The sequence below is a fragment of the Astyanax mexicanus genome, chromosome 6 (genome assembly GCF_023375975.1).
Source record: "Astyanax mexicanus isolate ESR-SI-001 chromosome 6, AstMex3_surface, whole genome shotgun sequence".
NCBI classification, from domain to species: Eukaryota; Metazoa; Chordata; class Actinopteri; order Characiformes; family Acestrorhamphidae; genus Astyanax; species Astyanax mexicanus.
Genome location: NC_064413.1, coordinates 870,946 through 892,100, shown reverse-complemented (window position 1 = coordinate 892,100; position 21,155 = coordinate 870,946). Strand labels below are relative to the sequence as shown.

The 21,155-nt window shown below is 36.7% G+C and overlaps 1 protein-coding gene across 1 annotated transcript; it reads left to right on the top strand.

Annotated features, from left to right (window-relative positions):
• Positions 1-1,004: 1,004 nt before the first annotated feature.
• pdcd6 (programmed cell death 6) lies at positions 1,005-19,479 on the top strand. The gene is made up of 6 exons (XM_007255857.4): positions 1,005-1,345; positions 7,018-7,079; positions 13,756-13,800; positions 15,076-15,234; positions 17,485-17,594; positions 18,797-19,479. The coding sequence occupies exons 1-6, from the start codon at positions 1,263-1,265 to the stop codon at positions 18,893-18,895; spliced, it is 558 nt and encodes a 185-aa protein (XP_007255919.1). The 5' UTR covers positions 1,005-1,262; the 3' UTR covers positions 18,896-19,479.
• The last annotated feature ends 1,676 nt before the right edge of the window (positions 19,480-21,155 follow it).

Here is a 21,155-nt window from a genome sequence, read left to right as displayed (position 1 = left end):
GATTTCTGTTCATGTTGCTGTGGAACTCCCAAAAATATGGATTTTAATTGGATAATTTAAGTTTCTTTTAATTTTTTCATTATTGTTTTATATTACAACCAGACAGACAGAAAAACAGATAAGCAGCTAGATTCTTTATTAAGACATTTCACAGTTAATAGCAAATGTTCAACACAGCACAGAGGATATATTTACACTATACAGACACAAATATGTGTAAACTACACACAACTTAGTTATAAACATAAATATACCAACCAAAATACTTTGCTTCTTTTAACCATCAACAAGCTTCTTACGCCTCTCAGCTGGAATTTTGGACCACATATTATATATTAGTTTCTTCAAAATAGCCCCCTTTGCTCTGATTACTGCTTTACACACTCCTGGCATCATTATATCAATGAGCTTCAAGAGGTGGTCACCTGAAATGAAAAGTTTTCCATGAGTCTTGAAGGAAGGAAGGAGTTCCCAGAGGTGTTTATTAGCACATGTTGCTCCTTTGCCTTCTTCACTCTGTGCTCCAGCCCACCCCAAACCATCTGGATTGGGTTCAGGTCCGGTGACTGTGGAGGTTCAGCTCATTTTTTGGTTAAGTACATAAAACTCCACATGTGTTCATTCATAGTTTTGATGCTTCAGTGAGAATCTACAATGTAAATAGTCATTAAAATAATTAAGAAAACGCAATGAATATATATATATATATATATATATATATATATATATATATATATATATATATATATATATATATATATATATATATATATATAAGCTGCTATCTCAAGATAGATTGATATCTATATAGAGTTCAAATAGGAAGAAATACTAACATTTAGTTATCTCGTATTTTAGTTACATATGGTCTTAGTTACAATCTTTTCCAAACGGATAGAACTATCTAATATCTGTAGAAAACAGTAGAAAACAGGCTGTAATGTGATATAATGATATAATGTGAGAGTTACTCCACAAAGACTATTCATATTTTCCAGCGGCCGGTCAGAGTGGTTCAGCGCTGCGGCTCCGCCCCTTTAGCACAAAGTCTGCGCGCTGCCCAATCAGGAGGCTGGGAGGTGCCGCGGGACCAATTAGCGCGGTGCAGGCGCTGCGTCACTGCATTTTTTATTCGAAGCGGCGAGTTTTCCGCGGAGGCCCCGCCTCTGCGCGGAGAATGTCAGAGTCAGATTGAGGCTGAAGTTGAAGGACTACGCCTCGCGCTGCTGCTGCCTTTATTTTCCGCTTCGATTAGAGGAGAAATGGCTTATCACAACCAGTACAGACCCCCGCACTACAACCAGGCGCCGCCGGACCAGGCCTTTCTCTGGAACATCTTTCAGAGGTGAGAAAAAACAGCAGCGAGCCGCTACGCGCGCTGTTCCGCATTCAAAGCGCCGTCTATCCAACGTTAAAAACAACCCACCACTACCAACACCACCGACACAGCTAACCTTACAACCACTCAACTAACTAACTACCGACACAGCTACTCAACGTGCGGGCCGCAGCTGAGGTAGCGATCTAATCTCGCTAGTTATTACAGATTAACGTTAACGTTAGGTTTGTTAACGTTAGTGCGGTGGGCACAAGGGGGTGGGGGGGCACAGTGCTTTACTGTGCTTTACTGTGCCAAGTTGTTCTGAGCTTTACTACTAACCTTATTCTGTTAACATTAATATGAATTCAACAGGGATTTAGACATTTTGTGTTTTAACGTTACAGAAAACTTTAACGTTACAGATTTTGCTTTGAACGTCGTAGGTTGGCTAATTAACGTTACTTTTCTTAAAGCCTTTATGCTTTTTATGAGTATCCTAGCGACGGAGTAACCAGCTTTCTTTAGCTAACGTATATTGTTTACGTGAGATAAATAACTATAAAGGTTGAATAGACATCTAGTTAAATCTATCTTTTTTTCTGAGAGTTTCTAAACGCGGTGTTGTGTCGAGTTGTGCTACCCATCGGTACGTGCTTCCTACGGGCAATGCGCATGCGCTGACCTACACTTTTTTAAATAAAATTATTTAAATCTTAGCTAATTAAGATTTAGACTATCCAAAAATGGCACATAGCACGTACAGAAGGTAGAGAACAAGCTCTTATATGGTGCTTTTTCGTATTTTTTCCTTATCTATTCTTATATTTTGCCTTAAATATAGCTACACTAGGGAAGCACGTTTTGACAACGTAGCACAACTCGACAGAACATGGGTTCTGTTTTTTTTCTAACGTCGTTTCCTGGTTTTAGTCAGGATATTGCCTGCCTACACATCAGCCTGAGCATGAGTGTGTGAACTGAATGCCCACTGAATAGTTTATTTTTGTGTCTCTTTATTTAACCAGTTATCCAGTTAAAACACTTGATTTCAGACACGCAGGATCCTTCGTGACTTGTGTATCTTGTGTACGTAGCTCCAAAGAAAAGCGTAGGTGTGTTTTCTGTGTGTTTTTTTATTTATTTTCATTTTTAACAGCCCAGCCAAGTTGCCTCTCTGGTGGTAGTAGTGAATGTAGTGAATTATGTAATACTGCGCAGGGCTGGCTGCTGCTTTCTCACACATGTTGTAATAAACTGCTCTGGGCTCTGAAGGCAGATCTCGCGCAGGTCAGGTTTATGTCTCTACCTGAATTTACCTGGTTAAATTAGCTAGCTAACCTCGGTTACAGCAGCAGCAGCCGCAGAGCTACAGCTGATACTGTACTGCAACGTGGCCGTAAAGCCCCCAGCAGCTGGATAAAGCTGCTCACGGAACTCCGTGGAGAACTGCTGGAGACAGATCAGGCAATTACGAGGGTTTGCCCTTGATCATGTGAACTAAGGAGAGTAAAGGTCTCAGTGAGTCACTCACAGCTTCTCCTCCTTCTCTCCATTTTCTTCTCCTTTTTCCCCTTCTTTCCCTTTTTTACTTTTCCTATTCTTCCCATTTTTCTCCTTCTTCTTTTCCTTATTCTCTTTCTCTTTGTTTCTTTTCCTTCTTTTTGTTCAAACCTTGTTTTTTTCTTCTCCTTCTTTTCATTCATTTCCTTCTTTTTGTTATTTTCCTTCTTTTTGTTTTCTTCTTCTTATTATTCTTATTCTTAGTCTTCTTCTTTTCCTTCCTCTCCTTCTTTTCTTCCTTTTCCTTCTCTAGCTTCTTTTCATTCTTTTTGTTCAAACCTTCTTTTTCTTCAAACCTTTTTTTTTCTTCTCATTCATTCATTCATTCATTCATTCAATTTTTAGTTCATTCAATTATTCCTTCATTCTTCTGCTTCTTCGTCTTCTTCTTACTATTACTTATACTTCTTATTTCTCTTCTTTCTCTTTTTCTTCTCCTTCTATTCCTTCTTTTCCTTCTTCTCTTGCTTCCTTCCGTTCTTTTTGTTCAAACCTTCTTTTTCTTTTCATTCATTCATTCTTCGTCTTCTTCTTCGTCATCTTACTATTACTTATACTTCTCCTTATTTTTCTTCTTTCTCTTTTTTCTTCTCCTTCTATTCCTCCTTTTCCTTGTTCTCTTGCTTCTTTTCATTCTTTTTGTTCAAACCTTCTTTTTCTTTTCCATCTTTTCATTCTTCTTATTCTTCTTCTTCTACTTCTTCTACATCTTCCTTTCTCTCTTCTCCTTTCCTTCTTTCTTCCTTTTCCTTGTTCTTTTCTTCTTTTTTGTTCAAACCTTCTTCTTCTTCTTCTTCTTCTTCTTCTTCTTTTACTGCTTTTCTTTTTACTCCTTCCTCTTCTTCTTCACACTGTGGCTGTGACACAAATCAGTCTCCAAACATATCCTAAATAAACAGGAAGATTTCATCTGTCCTCACAATATTTAGCGTTGTAGCTGCTAAGCTATATTATACAGTATACATTGTATACAATATATTAGTATATGTTCTTATTTGTTTATCAGCTACCCACCCATGTGTTTGAACAAGTATGACCAAACACGCCGGTTGACCAGGAAGACCAAAATAAAATGCAACCTACAGATCAAAAACCATTTGGATGACCAGCCTTTTAACCACCTTTACCAACAAAGACCTTTAAATACTTTTAAAACTCTTAATAATCAAGTTTCATTTTCACACGTGTGTGCTAAACCTAGCACCTCCAGCATGTATGACCATTACAGAGGAGCTCTGAATAGGTTCCTTCTCAGGTTTCTTCTCACTCTGTCTGGAGGCACTTTCACTTTTTAGATTATCATGCTATGTATAAGCCACTCCCCCAACCACCGGTAACTCAGTATGAGCGGAAAATATAGGCATTCTACCCGTTTAAAAGTCCTAGTTATGTTTAATTTTCACACGTGTGTGCTAAACCTAGCACTTCCAGCATGTATGACCATTACAGAGAGGAACTCTGAATAGGTTCTTCTCAGGTTTCTTCTCACTCTGTCTGGAGGCACTTCCACTTTTTAGACTATCATGCTATGTATAAGCCACTCTCCAACCAACCTTGACTCAGTGTGAGCAGAAAATATAGGTATTCTATAGGTTCTTCTCAGGTTTCTTCTCATTCGGTCTGTAGGCACTTTCACTTTTCAGACTATTATGCTATTTATAAGCCACTCTCCAAGCAACGTTACCTCACTATGAGCAACGAATGTGAGATTTTGAGTGATTCGCTCAGTTTGGCAGCTTGCAGGCTGATTGCAGCAGTGGAAAACAGCAGTCATGTGAGGAAAGCTGGAAGTGGAAGTTTTACTGTAGCCTGTGTTCACCTGAATTCCAGGAAGCTGGAATGGAACAGAGCTTGCGTATGCAAAACAGATGGCGTTACCTAAGGGGAAGGATGTAACGGTAAAACGCTTTTACAGTAAAAAATGAACGTATCTGGAGTAGGCCAGTATTTCAGAGAAAGCTCAGAGAAAGCTCAGAAAAACTGTAGAATTTCGGACTCAGTATTCCTGTTGTCCCGTTGAGCGAATCATCCAATTTTCTTGGCCCGACATGAGTGAACAAGCAGCCGTGTGTTCAGAATTTGGTGGTTATGGAGACAGAGCACGCCCTTCTTGGACAAACAAACCAACAAGGTCTTCTATTCATTCCATCATGCTGAATCAGATTTTATATTTTTTTGGTGTAGCAACAGCTCAGGAGGCCCAGCTTGTAGCCGTGTGTTTTCTGAAGGGGTTTCCCTGTTTTTACTTCTTGAATACTGGATTTTTTGTTTGACTGTTTATCCAGGATTGTTGTCAGGCTGCTGGGGAATGTCTGACAACTTCACAAAAGTGTCGCACAGAGATCTGCTAAAGCATAATCAGGGTTCATACAGTCATGAAAAACCTGGAAAAGTCATGGAAGTCATGAATATTCAAAATCGCAATTTCCATGCCTGAATAAGTTTTGGAAAAATAAAATTAACCCAGAAAGTTTTAGAAAATTAAGGGGAAATTTGCAATCTACGAGCCTTTTATATGTTTTTAATTTTATTTTTGATCTATCGACAAAGAAAAGCTATTTTATGCTTACAAATACATCAGATTAGAGTTAGTTCAGTAATTAAGCCCTACTCAATGGAGCCATCAAGATGTGACACACATTTTATTATTGGAGATTGTGTCAGCATTGCTTATAGAAAGGATTTTTTTTATAAATTAACTGTAATCAATTTTGATTATAGTAATAGTTGATTTTTGGTTATTTTTTTTAGTTTTTAGTTGATTTTTGCCTTGAAGGCATGCAAAAGTCAGTATGAACCCTGCTTATAGTCAGACGAAAATCATATCTGATTACAAAGTGACTGTTTTTAAATGTGTATGACCATAGGAATAATGTCCAGTAAAGAAATTGCAAACTGTATAACTCTATATTTCAGATATATTACAGTATTACAGGCTCAGAATCTGATCGTGTTGGTCTGAATCTATGTTTGGAACCAGTTTCCTTGGAAACATTCTGGTATGAGAAGGTTTTAAGGTGGAGCCAGTAATAATACCACACATTCTGTCCAACTCTCTTTATGTGTGAAACAATTCCTGGACAAGCCTGTGCTGAAATTACCACACGTTTACTGAGTTGTAATAAGAATCAGTCTTTTAAATGCATGAAGTAGAAATAAATACAGCTCTAAAAAATTATGATTTTCTTTGATTTTACCAAATTAAAAACCTCTGGAATATAATCAAGAGGAAGATGGATGATCACAAACCATCAAACCACCAAACTGAACTGCTTGAATTTTTACACCAGGAGTAAAGCAGCATAAAGTTATCCAAAAGCAGTGTGTAAGACTGGTGGAGGAGGAGAACATGATGCCAAGATGCATGAAAAAAAAAAATGTGATTAAAAACCAACCAGGATTATTCCACCAAATATTGATGATTTTCTGAACTCTTAAAACTTTATGAATATGAACTTGTTGTTTTCTTTGCATTATTTGAGGTCTGAAAGCTCTGCATCTTTTTTGTTATTTCAGACATTTCTCATTTTCTGTAAATAAATGCTCTAAATGAGAATATTTTTATTTGTAATTTGGGAGAAATGTTGTCTGTAGTTTATAGAATAAAACAATAATGTTCATTTTACTCAAACATAAACCTATAAATAGCAAAATCAGAGAAACTGATTCAGAAGCTGAAGTTTACAGCTTGTATTAGTTTGATACTATTAGTAGATACTGACAATGAGATGTTTAGGTTTAACCAGTGTATTAAATAAACATTAGATCGTCTATGTATTTCAGTGTTCATGTTCAGGTCATTTTTAGGTCAGTGGTGCTTGAAGTTCAGTGCTGGAAGAGACCAGCTTTTCAGGTTGTTGTTTTACTCAAACACTGAGTAATTAGTGGATTAGTTAAATAATCTGTGTTTGAGTAGAGCTGTTCTCAAACTGGCCACCCCTGAGTTAGGCAATGTGTAGATTACTGGACCATCTCAAGAGGTATGCTGTTTAAGAGTGGGAATCTCAGGGCATCTCACAATACAATATATTATATTATATTGTATTATATTATATTATATTATATTATATTATATTTGTGGTGATCTAGTACTGTTGAATTATATGACTAATAATAATGATTTTTTTTCCCTTTAGGGTGGACAAAGACAGGAGTGGAGCAATATCAGACACAGAACTTCAACAAGCTTTATCAAACGGTATGTGCTCTAAACACTCACCACTTCTGTTAACTACAGTTGCTAATGTCTGCACGAGCCGACCCACCCCATAAACTGTCATTATGAAACTGAGCCCGATTTAAACCCCGCATTATTGCAATATTGTTCAGAATGTTAATTAACATTGCAACACTGAAGAAGCATAGACCTGTTGTTTAATAAAAATAATGTTTATTAAGAACAGCTACACACAGCGCTGCAAGTCCTAGGGTGATGTGGATCAGCACAAGGCTGCATCTGTGAGCTGATGTATCAGAACCGAGTCGCTGCGTTTTTCCTACGAGCGTTAGCACTGTGATGCTACTCGGCAATGTATCGGAGGAGGCGTGTGCTAGTCTTCACCATCCTGGTGTTTAATTTTTTTTTTAAATAATTTAATATTTAAAAAAAGAGAAACAGACGCCTACATCTCAGACCATTTTCTTGAGCCCGACCCAACTCGGCCCGAGGAAAGTGGTGGAAAATCTCAGCACTATCCGGCCTGAGTTTGGGTTGGGCATCGGGCAGAGAACCTAAACTTTAATTGTAAATGTGTTCGCCTGCGGATAATACATATTTCCTGCAGTAAAATCTTTCATATTTTCACCATTTGCAGAATTATTCCAGTATCTTTAAGGTGTTTTAATTACAGTTTTAAAGGCTTGTCAGTAACTTCAATCCATAAACTGCCTCAAGATTTCGGTGTGAATTTGCTTGTTATTTTTAGCAAAAAAGATTTAGCTGAAAAAGGTGTAGGGTGTATATAAGTATTAATAATACACACTGTATGCATTACGATTGTGGTTGTAGTAAAATAAATCATGTTTCTGGTGAATATGTCTTGGAAAAAAAGGACAGGGTAGGTCGTAGTGTGAATTGTTTGATTTAATTTAATAATTTAATATTGCAGATCCTGTAATTCACTACTTTTAAATCTGAAATGATGTATTGTGCAGCTGTAGTGAGTAGTACAGTAATAGTGATTATTATAAGCAGTTATTACGGCCGTCTGATGCTCTGACTGCACTCCTGTGATCTGAGTGACTCTATCATATAACTCTTCTCATAGCGTCTATAAAAGATTCAGTGAAATTTCTCAATCTTTGATCCTGATTTTGCTCAGACAGGATTTTGCTCAGGTCTTTGATGCTGACGAGTTTCTACAGTATTCCCTCTGTTCTCTCATGAGATCTTTCAAACCATCCTTTTCCGCCATGTTTTTTTTTTTAGCAGCAGGTTCATCACGTATATTTATTTTTTTCATTTTTTTATAGGGCAGATGTTGTTTTATGTTTCCATAATATTGCTGATGGGTGTAGTTCTCCTCAGCTATGCTTTTTCCATGAGGGCAGAAAGGTTTATCTTATATTTCCACATGCTCTGGTGCTTGCTTCACGTTTTATAAGATTATGTATGATTTTAAATTCTCATTCCATCGTTTTTTCATTCATTATAAAATCTAAGTCTAATTGTGGTCTTTAGTATGAATGAATGCCATGTGAGCTGTTTTTTGTAAAAAAAAAAAAAAAAAAAAGAGCTCCGGTGATCCGGTATAACACTGTTTTAGTCCGGTGGAGGAGTGGACTAAAGCAGTTGGTTTGATAGGATTTCAGCTCTTGCTCATGAATATTCATACATGCAATACATGTGAGACAGACAACAGTTAGAAACATTTTAAAATAAAGACATTTCTACATTAATAACAGTATTTACAATGTCATATATTACTTTACAACATGTGTAATAATGCCCTGCTAAGTGCAGTTCAGAGTCTGTGTAAAACACAAAATTCACCGGAGATCCTATTTAAACCTATAGTTAATCAGGTCCAGAAAGTAAAAATATTTTACTTTTAACTAGTGTAAATAGAACTGTTCTAACCATCTAAACACCTCCCTATCTCAGTTGTATTTGGCTGGTGGTGTTTTTCCTCCATAGACTTATTCTAACCATTTGTTTCTTAGATCTGAATTACTGGGTAAAGTATATAAACACTGATGTTAAAATAAAAAGTAAATTTTACCTTTTAAACATTTAAACCTTTTAAGACCTTAATGCAACCAGCCCATCACATGACGTCAGTACTGAGAGAATAAAAGCTAGCACATGCTTTCTGTGAGTCACACAATATATCAGTGCATCAATGAGTCGCTATGCAGCATCACACTAAAGGTATTCTTATTTTCCATGACACAACTACCAGATTACAGATTACAGCTGCCAACTCCAGTAATTTTACTGCAGCTCTCAATACACAGAGGGGATTGTTAAAATCATAACATACTGCATCACTGACGACTGGTAAAAAAAATAGTTTAATTCACAAAATATGTCACAGAACAGTTGTTTTTGATCTTATATAATGTTTAGTCAACTATTTTAACCTTCTGTTTATAGTTTCCCTTCTCATCAGATAGGAGGAGCTAACAGCGCTAGGAACAGCATGCAGTTCATTCCTGTGTTATTTGCGCGAATAACACATCAGGGTTTATATACTTTACCCAGTAATTCAGAGCTAAGAAACAAATGGTTAGAATTAGTCTATGGAGGAAAAACACCACCAGCCAAGTACAATTGAGAACAGTTCTGTTTACACTACTTTAAACTGAAAATCCACCTCAGGGTTTTACTTTCTGGACCTGGAATTTGCCAACCTCTGTGTGTAAGTAACTATAGGTTTAAATAGGATCTCCGGTGGATTTGGTGTCAGTAGGTCAGTATAGGCTGAACTGCACTTAGCAGGGCATTATTACACATGGTGTAAAGTAACATATGACATTGTAAATACTGTTATTAGTGTAAAAATGTCTTTATTTTAAAAAGTTTCGAACTGTTGTTCGTCTCGTTACCTCACAGTGCTAGATCCCTCCCAGAATGATTTGGCTGAAAATGGCAATTAAAGTGTTATTTTATTTATTTTATCATTCTGTTATTTTTTAACTAAATGACTGCATTTCATTTTCTGATTCATAAGTATTAAGCCCTAGTAAAATGCTATACTTATAACTAATCTAGATTAGCTAGATGAGCTATATTATATGTAGTGTCTACTCAGTAATGAGCACTTCCTGTTTTTTTCACTCTCACTCTTTTTCACTCTCACTTCACACTTTTCTATCAGCGCTGTCAGGGTTTTCTGCCTCGCCGTATTTATGTGCTCCTGATTTCTCTGATGCTGTGCTCAGCATTAGTCAGGCTGATGACCGTGTGCTCAGATTTATTCCCAGAGTCATTTTTTATGTCAGGGTATAGCTGTAGTAAAATTACTCCAGGACCCAGAGGTGATTTATACAGTCACAGTCCTTTAGAAGACAGGTTATCTTATTTCCCCTGGTGATTATCACAATTTAACTCATTATCACAAGGGAGTCATGGGATTTAATCAGGTTCATGAATGGATAAAAATACAGATACAGACTGTAGAGGAATGCAGTACTCAAAGCCGCTTTACCAAGCTACGTTTTTCTGAGCTGGATTACTCGCTGATAGTAGTTTTCAGTGTTGATGGACATGTTCTTTTACTTGAAGTCGTCCAGAGTATTCCCTCACTGCTGATATAGTAGTATTATTTATTTTTTTAGGGGGATGGACATTGTTGCCGCAATTTTGCTGAGCTATCTTTCTTTTTTCAATCATTTATTCCTTTCTTTTTCAGACAGTTGTTCCTTTCTTCCTTTGGGTATTCATTCTTTTCTGTCCTTAGTCATTTCTTCATTCCTTCCTTTACACATTTCTTACTTCAGTCATTGCTTTCTTCCTTCCTTCAGTGCTTCCATTCTTTCTTCAGTCATTCCTACCTTCAGTTATTCCTTCATTTCTTCCTTTATTCCTTCAGTCCTTCCTTCTATCATTCATTCATTCCTTCTATTCTTTCTTCAGTCATACATTCCTTTCTTTTTCAGTCGTTCATTCTTTCCTTTCTTTGGTCATTTCTTCCTTCCTTCCTTTACACATTTCTTTCTTCCTTCATTCCTTGCTTCCTTTCTTTCTTCCTTCAGTTATTCCTTCCTTCTTTCCATTCTTCCTTCCTTCAGTCATTTATTCCTTTTTTTTTAGTCTTTCCTCCCTTTTAGTCATTTCTTCCTTCCTTCCTTCCTTCCTTTACACATTTCTTCCTTTACTCATTCCTTCCTTCCTTCCTTCCTTCCTTCAGTCCTTCGTTCCATTCTTCCTTCAGTCATTGCTTCCTTCAGTTAATCCTTCCTTTCTTTATCTCTTTCTTCCTTCCTTTCTTCATTTAGTCATTCTTTTTTCTTTCCCTAAGTCCTTCATTCATTTGTTTCTTCATTTAGTCATTCCGTTATTCCTTCTTTTCTTCCTTTAGTCCTTTGTTCATTTCTTCAGTGATTTGATCATTGCCAGTGCTAACCCTAGTTTACAGTATTCCTGTATAAACTCTGTATAAAAGGCTTAATAACAGGTAACCAGTTAAATTAGATATTGCAGTATTGCAGTCTCTCTCTAGTTGCTCTCTGTAACGTGGGTTTTACAGGGTTTTCGGGGGTTTAAGGGTAATTCCAAACTATTCATTGTAAAAAAAAAAGGTCTATAAATCAATTCCTTAAATCAGTGCTTTTTAGTGCCACAAACTGCACACTAGCGTAGCATTAAAAATATCTCAGTGTTGTTTTTTTCCATGTTGCTCATTGCTGGGTGTGTGTTACTGATCCATAGTGAAGCTGTATGTTCGGCGGTGTGTTGCAGGGTGTGTGTGTGTGTGTGTGTGTGTGTGTGCGCTGCCTGTGTCGTTCATTAGCACGTTCTGCTGCTGGATGCTCTGCGCGGTGGTGAGAAGGTCCAGTGTGAGTCAGTGTGAGCGGTACAGTAGTGTCTTTGTGCCGGAGGTCAGGCAGTGTGTGAGCTGCTCTACACCCCCCTCCTGTTTAGCCCAGTAATGGATAAACACACACCGGGTCCTGATGGGGCTGTCCACACCGAGCCCGAGTGATTTGCGTTGCTCGAGTCCCGTAAGAAAGATAGTCAGTGTGACCTTGGCGGCTCAGGAAACGCAGACTCTCTTTTTTCCAGCGAAAAAAAAAATCACTTAAACCATTTTTTAAATATTTTTTTTCTTCCCTCGCTTAATGGTGCGTAGATCATAAAGTTTTATTGGTAAATCTAATTACAAATTTGCCAGCAGGCTTTTTTATTTTAAGTCATTTTATTAACCAAAGAGTTTTACATTATATACCGTACATAATTATATTTAAATTAATTCTCCTAGTTAGAGTGTTGGAGAGAATCAGAATCACCTGAAAGTTCCTTCTTAACACTCTAAAAAATCTCAAAAAATCTAAAAAATATATATAAAATAGTACATATATGGCTGTAGTGGTTGGTGTGGTGCAGTGGATAACACCACTGCCTGCCAGTAAGCTGCCATGTGGGAGACTGGGGTTCAGTTCCAAGTCTGGGTGACTGAATGCTCATTAGTTTCTCAGAGGGACGTCTGTGAAAAATATTTCAGACTTCTACTCAGTGATAAAAATTTATATTTCTCGGTCACATGACATCACGGAGTTCAGTAGCTCCTCCATTTCCGCTTGCTGTTGTGTTTTTTAACGTGGATCTCCGTGGAAAATCTCGTCCAAAGTGTACAATAACTACGGTGCACGGCAGTGGACAAATAGCTATTTTATTAAACGTGAGGAGACGAAACTCAGAGATGTGCGTCCGGATGGGACTAAAATTACCGGAGGAGCACGGAGTTCAGAGAAAAACAGTAGATAATTCAGACTGTAATTTTTTTATCTCAGAGGACGTCTGAGAAAAACACGAACATAATCGTTCTGGATGGGAATAAAATCACAGAGGACCTTCATAAGAGTAAATTAGTCACATTTACCTGAATTGGTTATGTGATTTCAATACTACATGTAAAAGAGTGGCTCAAATCAGAATGAAAATATCTGTATATCTATTTTTACAGTGTTTTTACAGTATATCAAGCTATAAAAGGCAGTCAGCTCTGCAACCCCAATCTGTTCTTGTTCTTAAAATTTCTGTTTGTAGGAGGAATTGCTTAGAAAGTAGTTTATAACTCAGAAAGCTCTTTCTCAGAGCAGAGCGCCGGAGCTGAAGCACTGACTCATCAGAACGCACGAGTGGATTTATTTTGCACTTTGGCCGTATTGGTTACGCCACTTGCAGCAGGAGGAGTGCAGAGAGCCTGGCCGCTGTGATAAGCTCACTTCTGTATTTCATTAAGCCTTTTATTCCTCCCTCACCAGGAGGAGGGCTCGCTGTACAGTGAGTTACAGGGTTTTATCGTCAGCAGCGGGTTTGTGTTTGAGTGTTTCATCAGACCTGCAGTGAATTGCTGTGAAACCTGGCCTTGCTGAGCCGTGTTTCACGTCTCAGATTTTTATAATGCAGTTTAATTGGCTTTACTGGGACTACACGCTCGCCTGTAGTGTAGTTTAAAAGCAATTCTGCTGCTACAACACTGGATTTAACTGAGGAAAAGAACATTAAATAAACAGTGATGGTAACCTACATACCTGCAGGAACAAAGCTGCATACAGACAATCGGCAGAACTGATTTGATCAGTGCAGACAGGACTAATCATCAGTCAAATGTTTTTTAGATTTTTGTGTTTCTAAAGTGATTTCCAGGTGAATTTAACACTCTTGTTGGCCGGACTCTGCTGTTAAACTGTTTCTTGTTTTTTGGCAGGCACATGGACGCCATTCAATCCTGTGACAGTCAGATCAATTATTTGTGAGTATCTTTTTCCTCAATCCTTTAACCTGGTGATCCCAGCATCAGAGCAGCGCTTTAGTATTTTCCCTCTTCTCTCCAACGATTCATTATATCAAGCCCTGATCAACTAGAGATCAATTAGCCCTAATTAAAAAAATTATCAATTAATTAATTACAAAATAAAAATATAACAATAAATACGTAATTCAACCACAAATATCTACCACAAAACTACAGTGTAGTTTTTTTAAGACTTAAAAATAATACAAGGTTTGTGCTTTCAACAATATCATGATTTTAATTGTTTATTTTTTTATTTTTTGTCATGTTAGAATTTTTTCTTGGGCAATATATTTGAGTTCAATATGATGCGTCACACCAATACTAAATACATAGAGTGTGGACTGCGGTAGAAAAAAAGGTTATATTTCCTAGACTATAATTAATTATGGTTTAATTGCTTTTATTATGATTATTATTATTTTATTATCATTATATCAGTAGTATTTAAATGGACAGTAATATCGTTTTATCACAATAATTTAAAAATTAAAAAAGTGTTATCGTGACGGTCCTATTTACCATGCATGTAATTATTGGATGTTTGTATTACTGCAGTTATTATATTATAATATATACAACATAAATAAATATGGCTGCGTGTTTTCTCAGGATGTGTAAAAGGAAGGAAGCTGCAGTGGTTTTTTTTTTTAAGCTCCTGAAAGTCAGTAACATTTAATATTACCATTAAAAACCCTTTAAAGTTGATTAAATCCGAAGAGATCCGAGTAGTACAGTAGGTTAAAGTGCTATCAATATGATCAGAAGATCGCTGGTTCGAATCCCAGTCATGCAGCTTGCCATCAGCTGCCGGAGCCCTAAGAGAGCATAATTGTCCTTGCTGTTTCTATCTGGGTGGGTACAGTACAGTAGATGGCGCTCTCTCTTTCCCCTCATCATCACTCCTAGGGTGATGTGGATCAGCACAAGGCTGCGTCTGTGAGCTGATGTATCAGAACCGAGTCGCTGCGCTTTCCTCCGAGCGTTAGAGCTGTGATGCTACTCGCAAATGCTACAGCATCAGCAGCAGATTAAAAAGAGGCGGGGTCTGACTTCACATGTATCAGAGGAGGCGTGTGCTGGTCTTCTTTACCCTCCTGGTGTTGGGGGGGCATCAATAGAATGAGCGGATTGGGTAATTGGCTGAGCAAATGGCCATTAATCCCATTTTACAGGTTATAAAATTGATCATTTATACTGTAATAACTCTTAAATAATTTCTTTCACTTTTAGCTATGTTCGACAGAGAGAATAAAGGTGGCGTCAACTTTAACGAATTCGCTGGCGTATGGAAGTATATCACCGACTGGCAAAACATCTTCCGCACCTACGACCGCGACAACTCAGGGTTCATCGACAAGAACGAGCTGAAACAGGCTTTAACTGGATTCGGTGAGTTTTTATTATAGATTTTTACAACTGATAACAAGTGTTTAACTCTAAACTCTCAATACAGCAACATACATCCCTCTTACAGTTAACCAAATAGATCATTCCCTGTTCAAAAGCTTGTTTAATCATCTGCATCAACTAATGCTCTCAAAATCAAAACAGTGCAACCAGTGTCAAAATAATAACAGCTAATGACATTAAAGAAAAAGCATCACTGTTATACACAGTGCTGTGCATTATTTTTTTTATAACTTTTATATACCTTATTTTATATATCAAATATCTTTTTTTTTTTCAATTAAATTTTTTTGTGTTACATTATTTATTTTTTGTTTTACATCATTATTATCTATTTTTATTTAATACAATTTCATTTTGGTACGTCATCAAAGTTACTGCTGTTTGCAATTTGAATTGAATTTTTCAACATTCAATCAATCAATTAATCAATTAATCAACCTTTATTTTCACTTGGTAAATACATTGAGGGTAACCCTCATTGTCAATGTAGCAGAGCTTACATAAAAACAAGCAAACAATGTGTAATTTAATTAAGAAAAAATGAAATAGTTTAAAATAAAAGGATGTGCAAACAGGCTAAAATGTAGAGCAATAAAACAAAGAGGTAAATACGTAGAATAATAAAATCTAAACACAGTTAAAAATTAAAAAAAAGGACTAAAATAACCACAATTATAAAAAAGTAAATGATGGAACTTAAATAAAAATTTAAATAGTTATACCCTGAAATATTGCGATATTGTTTAATACACTCCTAATGCAGACTAGTAATATCCTCTATTGATGGCTGAAAATTTGCACTTCCTGACTGTATGATGAGCCCAGGAGTGAAATATATAGCCGTTGTCGCAGAACTCCGCTTTAACTGGTCTCAGGCCAGAGACGGTAGATTAATGCAGGGCTTTGGGATGGAGGTCTGTTGGCACCCAGTGAAGCAGCGCCGGAGGAAATGAGACGTTGGCACATTTTTACAGGCAGTTTGGTTCAGTGAAGAAGTGATTACTGCAGTTATTAACTCTGCAGAAATCAGTCAATACTGATAAACGATGGGTGATGGCAGGCTGAACTAACTCTGTTCAGGCAGATGAGTTTCTGATAGAACAGAGACGCTTCAGCGGCAGCATCTCCTTTGTGTAAATCAGGCTGCGTTCACATTACCAGGATGAAGTGACTCAAATCTGATTTTTTTATGGCTGTGTGAACGTATCCAATACGTATCTGATCTGTGAACATGCAACATGAATGTGAACGGTCAAATCATGTAGAATTCATGCTTCTTAATCTTTTTTTATGCATTAGCATTAGCGCTACGTGCTTCTCATGCTCTCATACCCACACTGCATCTCTTGGTGCAGCTGTGCAGCTATAGCTGCTAAAAAACAGCAAAAGCAAACCGCCTGTCCTTTTTTCTCCTCCTGGACCTGAGCATGAACTTCAGAGCAGCTGTTTACTGTTTCTCCACTCCAGCAAAAGATGCTCCACATATGAGCTGCTAACTCATCCATTTCCCTTTATAAAGCTACGAGTCTCTCCTCTCTCTAATATGAGGGTTTTTGTTGTTGGTGAAGAAAAAGGCGTTTATACAGGTATTAATGTGCAGCATGTACCCTGATAAACTGCTTTTTACACCGTTATCCAGCTCAAAGTAGCTCCACACCTCCTTACTAGAAGCCCTGATATTTAAAACGAGACATTAATAACTTAAAAAGTGCACAAAAAACTTAATAAAAACCTGATTACATCCTATAACACTACTAGCTTCAGCTCCGAGCGCCACCATCACTGTACTGATAATGACATATATACATATATATACACATAGACTCCATATAGCCTGCCTCTTCTTGCCGGCTTCTACACTATGCAGAATAGTCTCCCTCCTACATGCACTGATTCTTGTATTCACTTTTAAACACCCAATATCAAAAGCTTGGTTTTAAGAAAGGAAAAGTGATATGTGTGAATTCTGTCGTGATTAATTTGTTTTATTTTTGCTTCTAAAAAGTGATTTTGGTATGCACATGCCTTGCAGATTGTTTTTTTGTTTAAAGAAGGAGTAATTAGCAATTAGCCACAAGCAAGTGAATAAGCCTGAAGCTTTTAAAGAATTTAATGCATTCTCAAGCAGAATGTGATCACAGCTAATCTCTAATGATAACTAATGTAAGGAGCATTTTGGTGGATCTGCCTGATCCTCATGCTGCTGCTGCTGCTCTTTGTTTTCTCCAGGCTATCGTCTCTCAGATCAGTTTTATAACACGCTGATCGAGAAGTTTGACCGGCAGAGGAAAGGTCAGGTGGCCTTCGACGATTTCATACAGTGCTGTATCGTACTACAGGTAGGAACGCGGCTCATGATGCACAATACTTCTGTTATTAATGATCTGTTAGCTTTTAAAAGACCAGGACGACTGTAATTGCACCTTTAAATAATGTTATTTTAATATTTTTAGCAACACAGGTGATTTAGGACAGTAATATTGACAGAGATGTAAGCGTAATATACAGAGAGTAGCTAAACATAAGATAGTTAGATTGAAAATAGAATGAATGGGGGGGATCGCTGGTTCGAATCCTGGTCATGCTGCTTGTCATCAGCTGCCGGAGCCCCGAGAGAGCACAGTGATAGGGGAAGTTATAATTAGTGGGTTGGGTAATTGACAATAGAAAAACAATATATGTTCTTAAATATTGTTCCAAGTATCATATTCAAATATAACAGAGATCCCTCTCCCAAACATACCACATAAAAATGGTGATTTTCTATGATTTTACCAAATTAAAAACCTCTGGAATATAATCAAGAGGAAGATGGATGATCACAAACCATCAAACCACCAAACTGAACTGCTTGAATTTTTGCACCAGGAGTAAAGCAGCATAAAGTTATCCAAAAGCAGTGTGTAAGACTGGTGGAGGAGAACATGATGCCAAGATGCATGAAATTAAAACTGTGATTAAAAACCAACCAGGGTTATTCCACCAAATATTGATTTCTGAACTCTTAAAACTCTTTAAAAAGTCTGAAAGCTCTGCATCTTTTTTGTTATTTCAGTCATTTCTCATTTTCTGTAAATAAATGCTCTAAATGAGAATATTTTTATTTGGAATTTGGGAGAAATGTTGTCTGTAGTTTATAGAATAAAACAACAATGTTCATTTTACTCAAACATAAACCTATAAATAGCAGAATCAGAGAAACTGATTCAGAAACTGAAGTGATTATATTAAATAGATTAGACAGTATTAGACAGAGAGAGACATGACATTTGGAGAGCAGACAACTTTTATGGAGATGTGGCTTTCATTTTTAAGCAGTACTTGGCACACTGCCCACACTGCTTACATTGTAAAAAATACCAGTTGCACTTAAAATAGATCACTCTGTGTGTTTAATACATCTATATGATATATAGAGTTTCACATTTTGAACTGAATTACTGAAATAAAGTAACGTTTTAATAATATTCTCATTTTTAAAGGAACTCTGCATGAACAAGCTCTCATTTCTCTGGATGCTGTTTGTGTTTTCTGTGTTCAGAGGTTAACGGATGTGTTCAGGAGATACGATACGGATCAGGACGGGTGGATCCAGGTCTCGTACGAGCAGTACCTGTCCATGGTCTTCAACATCGTATAGCACAGCACAGTCCTCACCGCACACACCAGTGCCAAACACCAAACCTCTCTCCCCTCACCGTCTTCCAGCAGAGACACCACACACTCCCTCTGAAGGAGCTTTAGGGGACGGAATATTAAGATTTCAATTTATGGATTAATGTCTTAAAGTCTTCATGTCTGTGGTCCTGTTTCTTTATAAGGTTAAATATACTTATTTTAAACAGAAGAAGCCGTAACTCCTCGTCTGCTTCTGCGTTCAGAACCGTTTGTAATGTAAATATCATTAAGCGTCAGATGCATGCTTTCTGATGAACCTCTTTACTGTTGAAGCATGAACTGATTCTGTTCTCTGTTTTTTGCTGAAGCCATGTTTACAAAGTCGGCGCGTTCCCGGATTCACTGACGTGAGCTAATGCCATATTTGTAAGGAACTGTTTTTAATCTGCATATAAAATATATATATATATATATATATAAATATATATATATGCAGGAGGTTTAGCCTTTAATTACGAGACGGGAGGAACATTTGTTTTTGTTTCGCATGATGCTTTACAACTGCAAAAAAAATTTGAACTGTTTTATTAAAAAAAATATATGCTATTTTAGTGTCTGTTTTTTTATGTTTTTTTTTTCCCCTAGATTCTACATTTAAGAGTTTTCTGAATGTTTTATTTTATAGGTTTGTGCTATAATACGTAATATTGTCACTGATCTACAGGCAAAGTAGTTAAAATTTTAGTTCCATTCAGTGATCCGCCGCTAAAACACGACACTGTATAATTTGTACATTTTTATCTTCAATTTACACAGCCAATTACCCAACATTTACCCCCCCCCCCCCAACACCAGGAGGGTTAAGAAGACCAGCACACGCCTCCTCTGATACATGTGAAGTCAGACTCCGCCTCTTTTTGAGCTGCTGCTGATGCTGTAGCATTGCTGAGTCGTAGCATCACAGCAGCGCTAACGCTCGGAGGAAAGTGCAGCTACACGGTTCTGATACATCAGCTCACAGATGCAGCCTTGTGCTGATCCACATCACCCTAGGAGCTCCGTTAGCTGATGACAAGCTGCAAGACTGGGATTCGAACCAGCGATCTCCCGATCGTAGTGACGGCGCTTTAGTCCGCTGGACCAATCGGAGCACCGTCACCCAGTAATTTATTATAATTTTATTTATTAAAAGTAAAGTTTAAAAACGATTGAAAAGCGATTTTGGACTAATTAACAGTAAAGTAAAACAATACATCTAAAATATGTGCATTAAATAAAATGTACATGTACCATAGTCTGATAAATAAAAAGTATATCTAAAGTACCAAAAAATACATTGTTTTATTCTAACAAATAAAATGTGCATTGAGATTTTAAGATTTTGATGTTACTTAAAAGTGCGTTAAGTACATTTATCTTAAAGAATGAATAGAGTGAGGAGGTTTGTTTTGAGATAAATGTAGTAAATTTAATATTTTGAGATTTAATAAACTTGCTGTATTTCATTTAGACAGATGTTTCTGCACTGCAGATGTTTGGTTTGTAAAACTTTTAGTTAAATTGGATAAAACCTTAAAGATAAAACTAACTGTGGTGTAATTATGTTTAACACAGTGATGATTAGCCTTAACTTTCATGCAAAATGTTGTATTCTAACGTTAAGCTGAACTGATAGACGTCAGAGACTTACAGGTACATCAAGTTCAGCGAGTTTGATGAGTAAATATTTGCAGTTTCCAAAAGAACATTATCATCGTTTGCATTTTCAGTGGTTTAAAATATATAATATACATATACTTTACCTGCAGGTCTCTTTACACACACTGGAGTTCACACTAAAGATCAAACATCAGCTTAAAAATATGCATATTTTAAGAAAGTAAAGAAATTAAGGCATGAAAAATGATCTGAGAAGGAAATATTAATGAATCATTGTGTATGTATAAATAAATATAAGCATCTGTGACATTAAGAGACCTGTATTAAAGTACAAGAGATCCAAACCTGAGTAAAAGTACTTTTAAATGAATCAAATAAGCTCCACACTTAAAATAAAGTACTGAATATATATTTAAAATGTTCTGTATTTAAGTACTGCATCACGTAGTTTATAGTAAAGTGTAGTAGTGATGCACTAAAAGTAAAAATAATACTCCAGCAGAAGCAGATAAGAAACTTAATTTTGTAATAATTAAAAGAGGAAATTAATAAACTGTTTTTATTACCAAGACACTAATGGTACTTCAGGAACAGTCCCCACATTTACTCTTATAAATAAATTA

Bases quoted from the DNA above. Each gene is read 5' to 3' on its own strand.
- pdcd6 (XM_007255857.4), top strand. From the start codon at position 1,263: ATGGCTTATCACAACCAGTACAGACCCCCGCACTACAACCAGGCGCCG. The intron at 7,080-13,755 runs GTATGTGCTCTA...GTTTTTTGGCAG, and splicing joins TCAACAAGCTTTATCAAACG to GCACATGGACGCCATTCAAT. The intron at 15,235-17,484 runs GTGAGTTTTTAT...TGTTTTCTCCAG, and splicing joins ACAGGCTTTAACTGGATTCG to GCTATCGTCTCTCAGATCAG.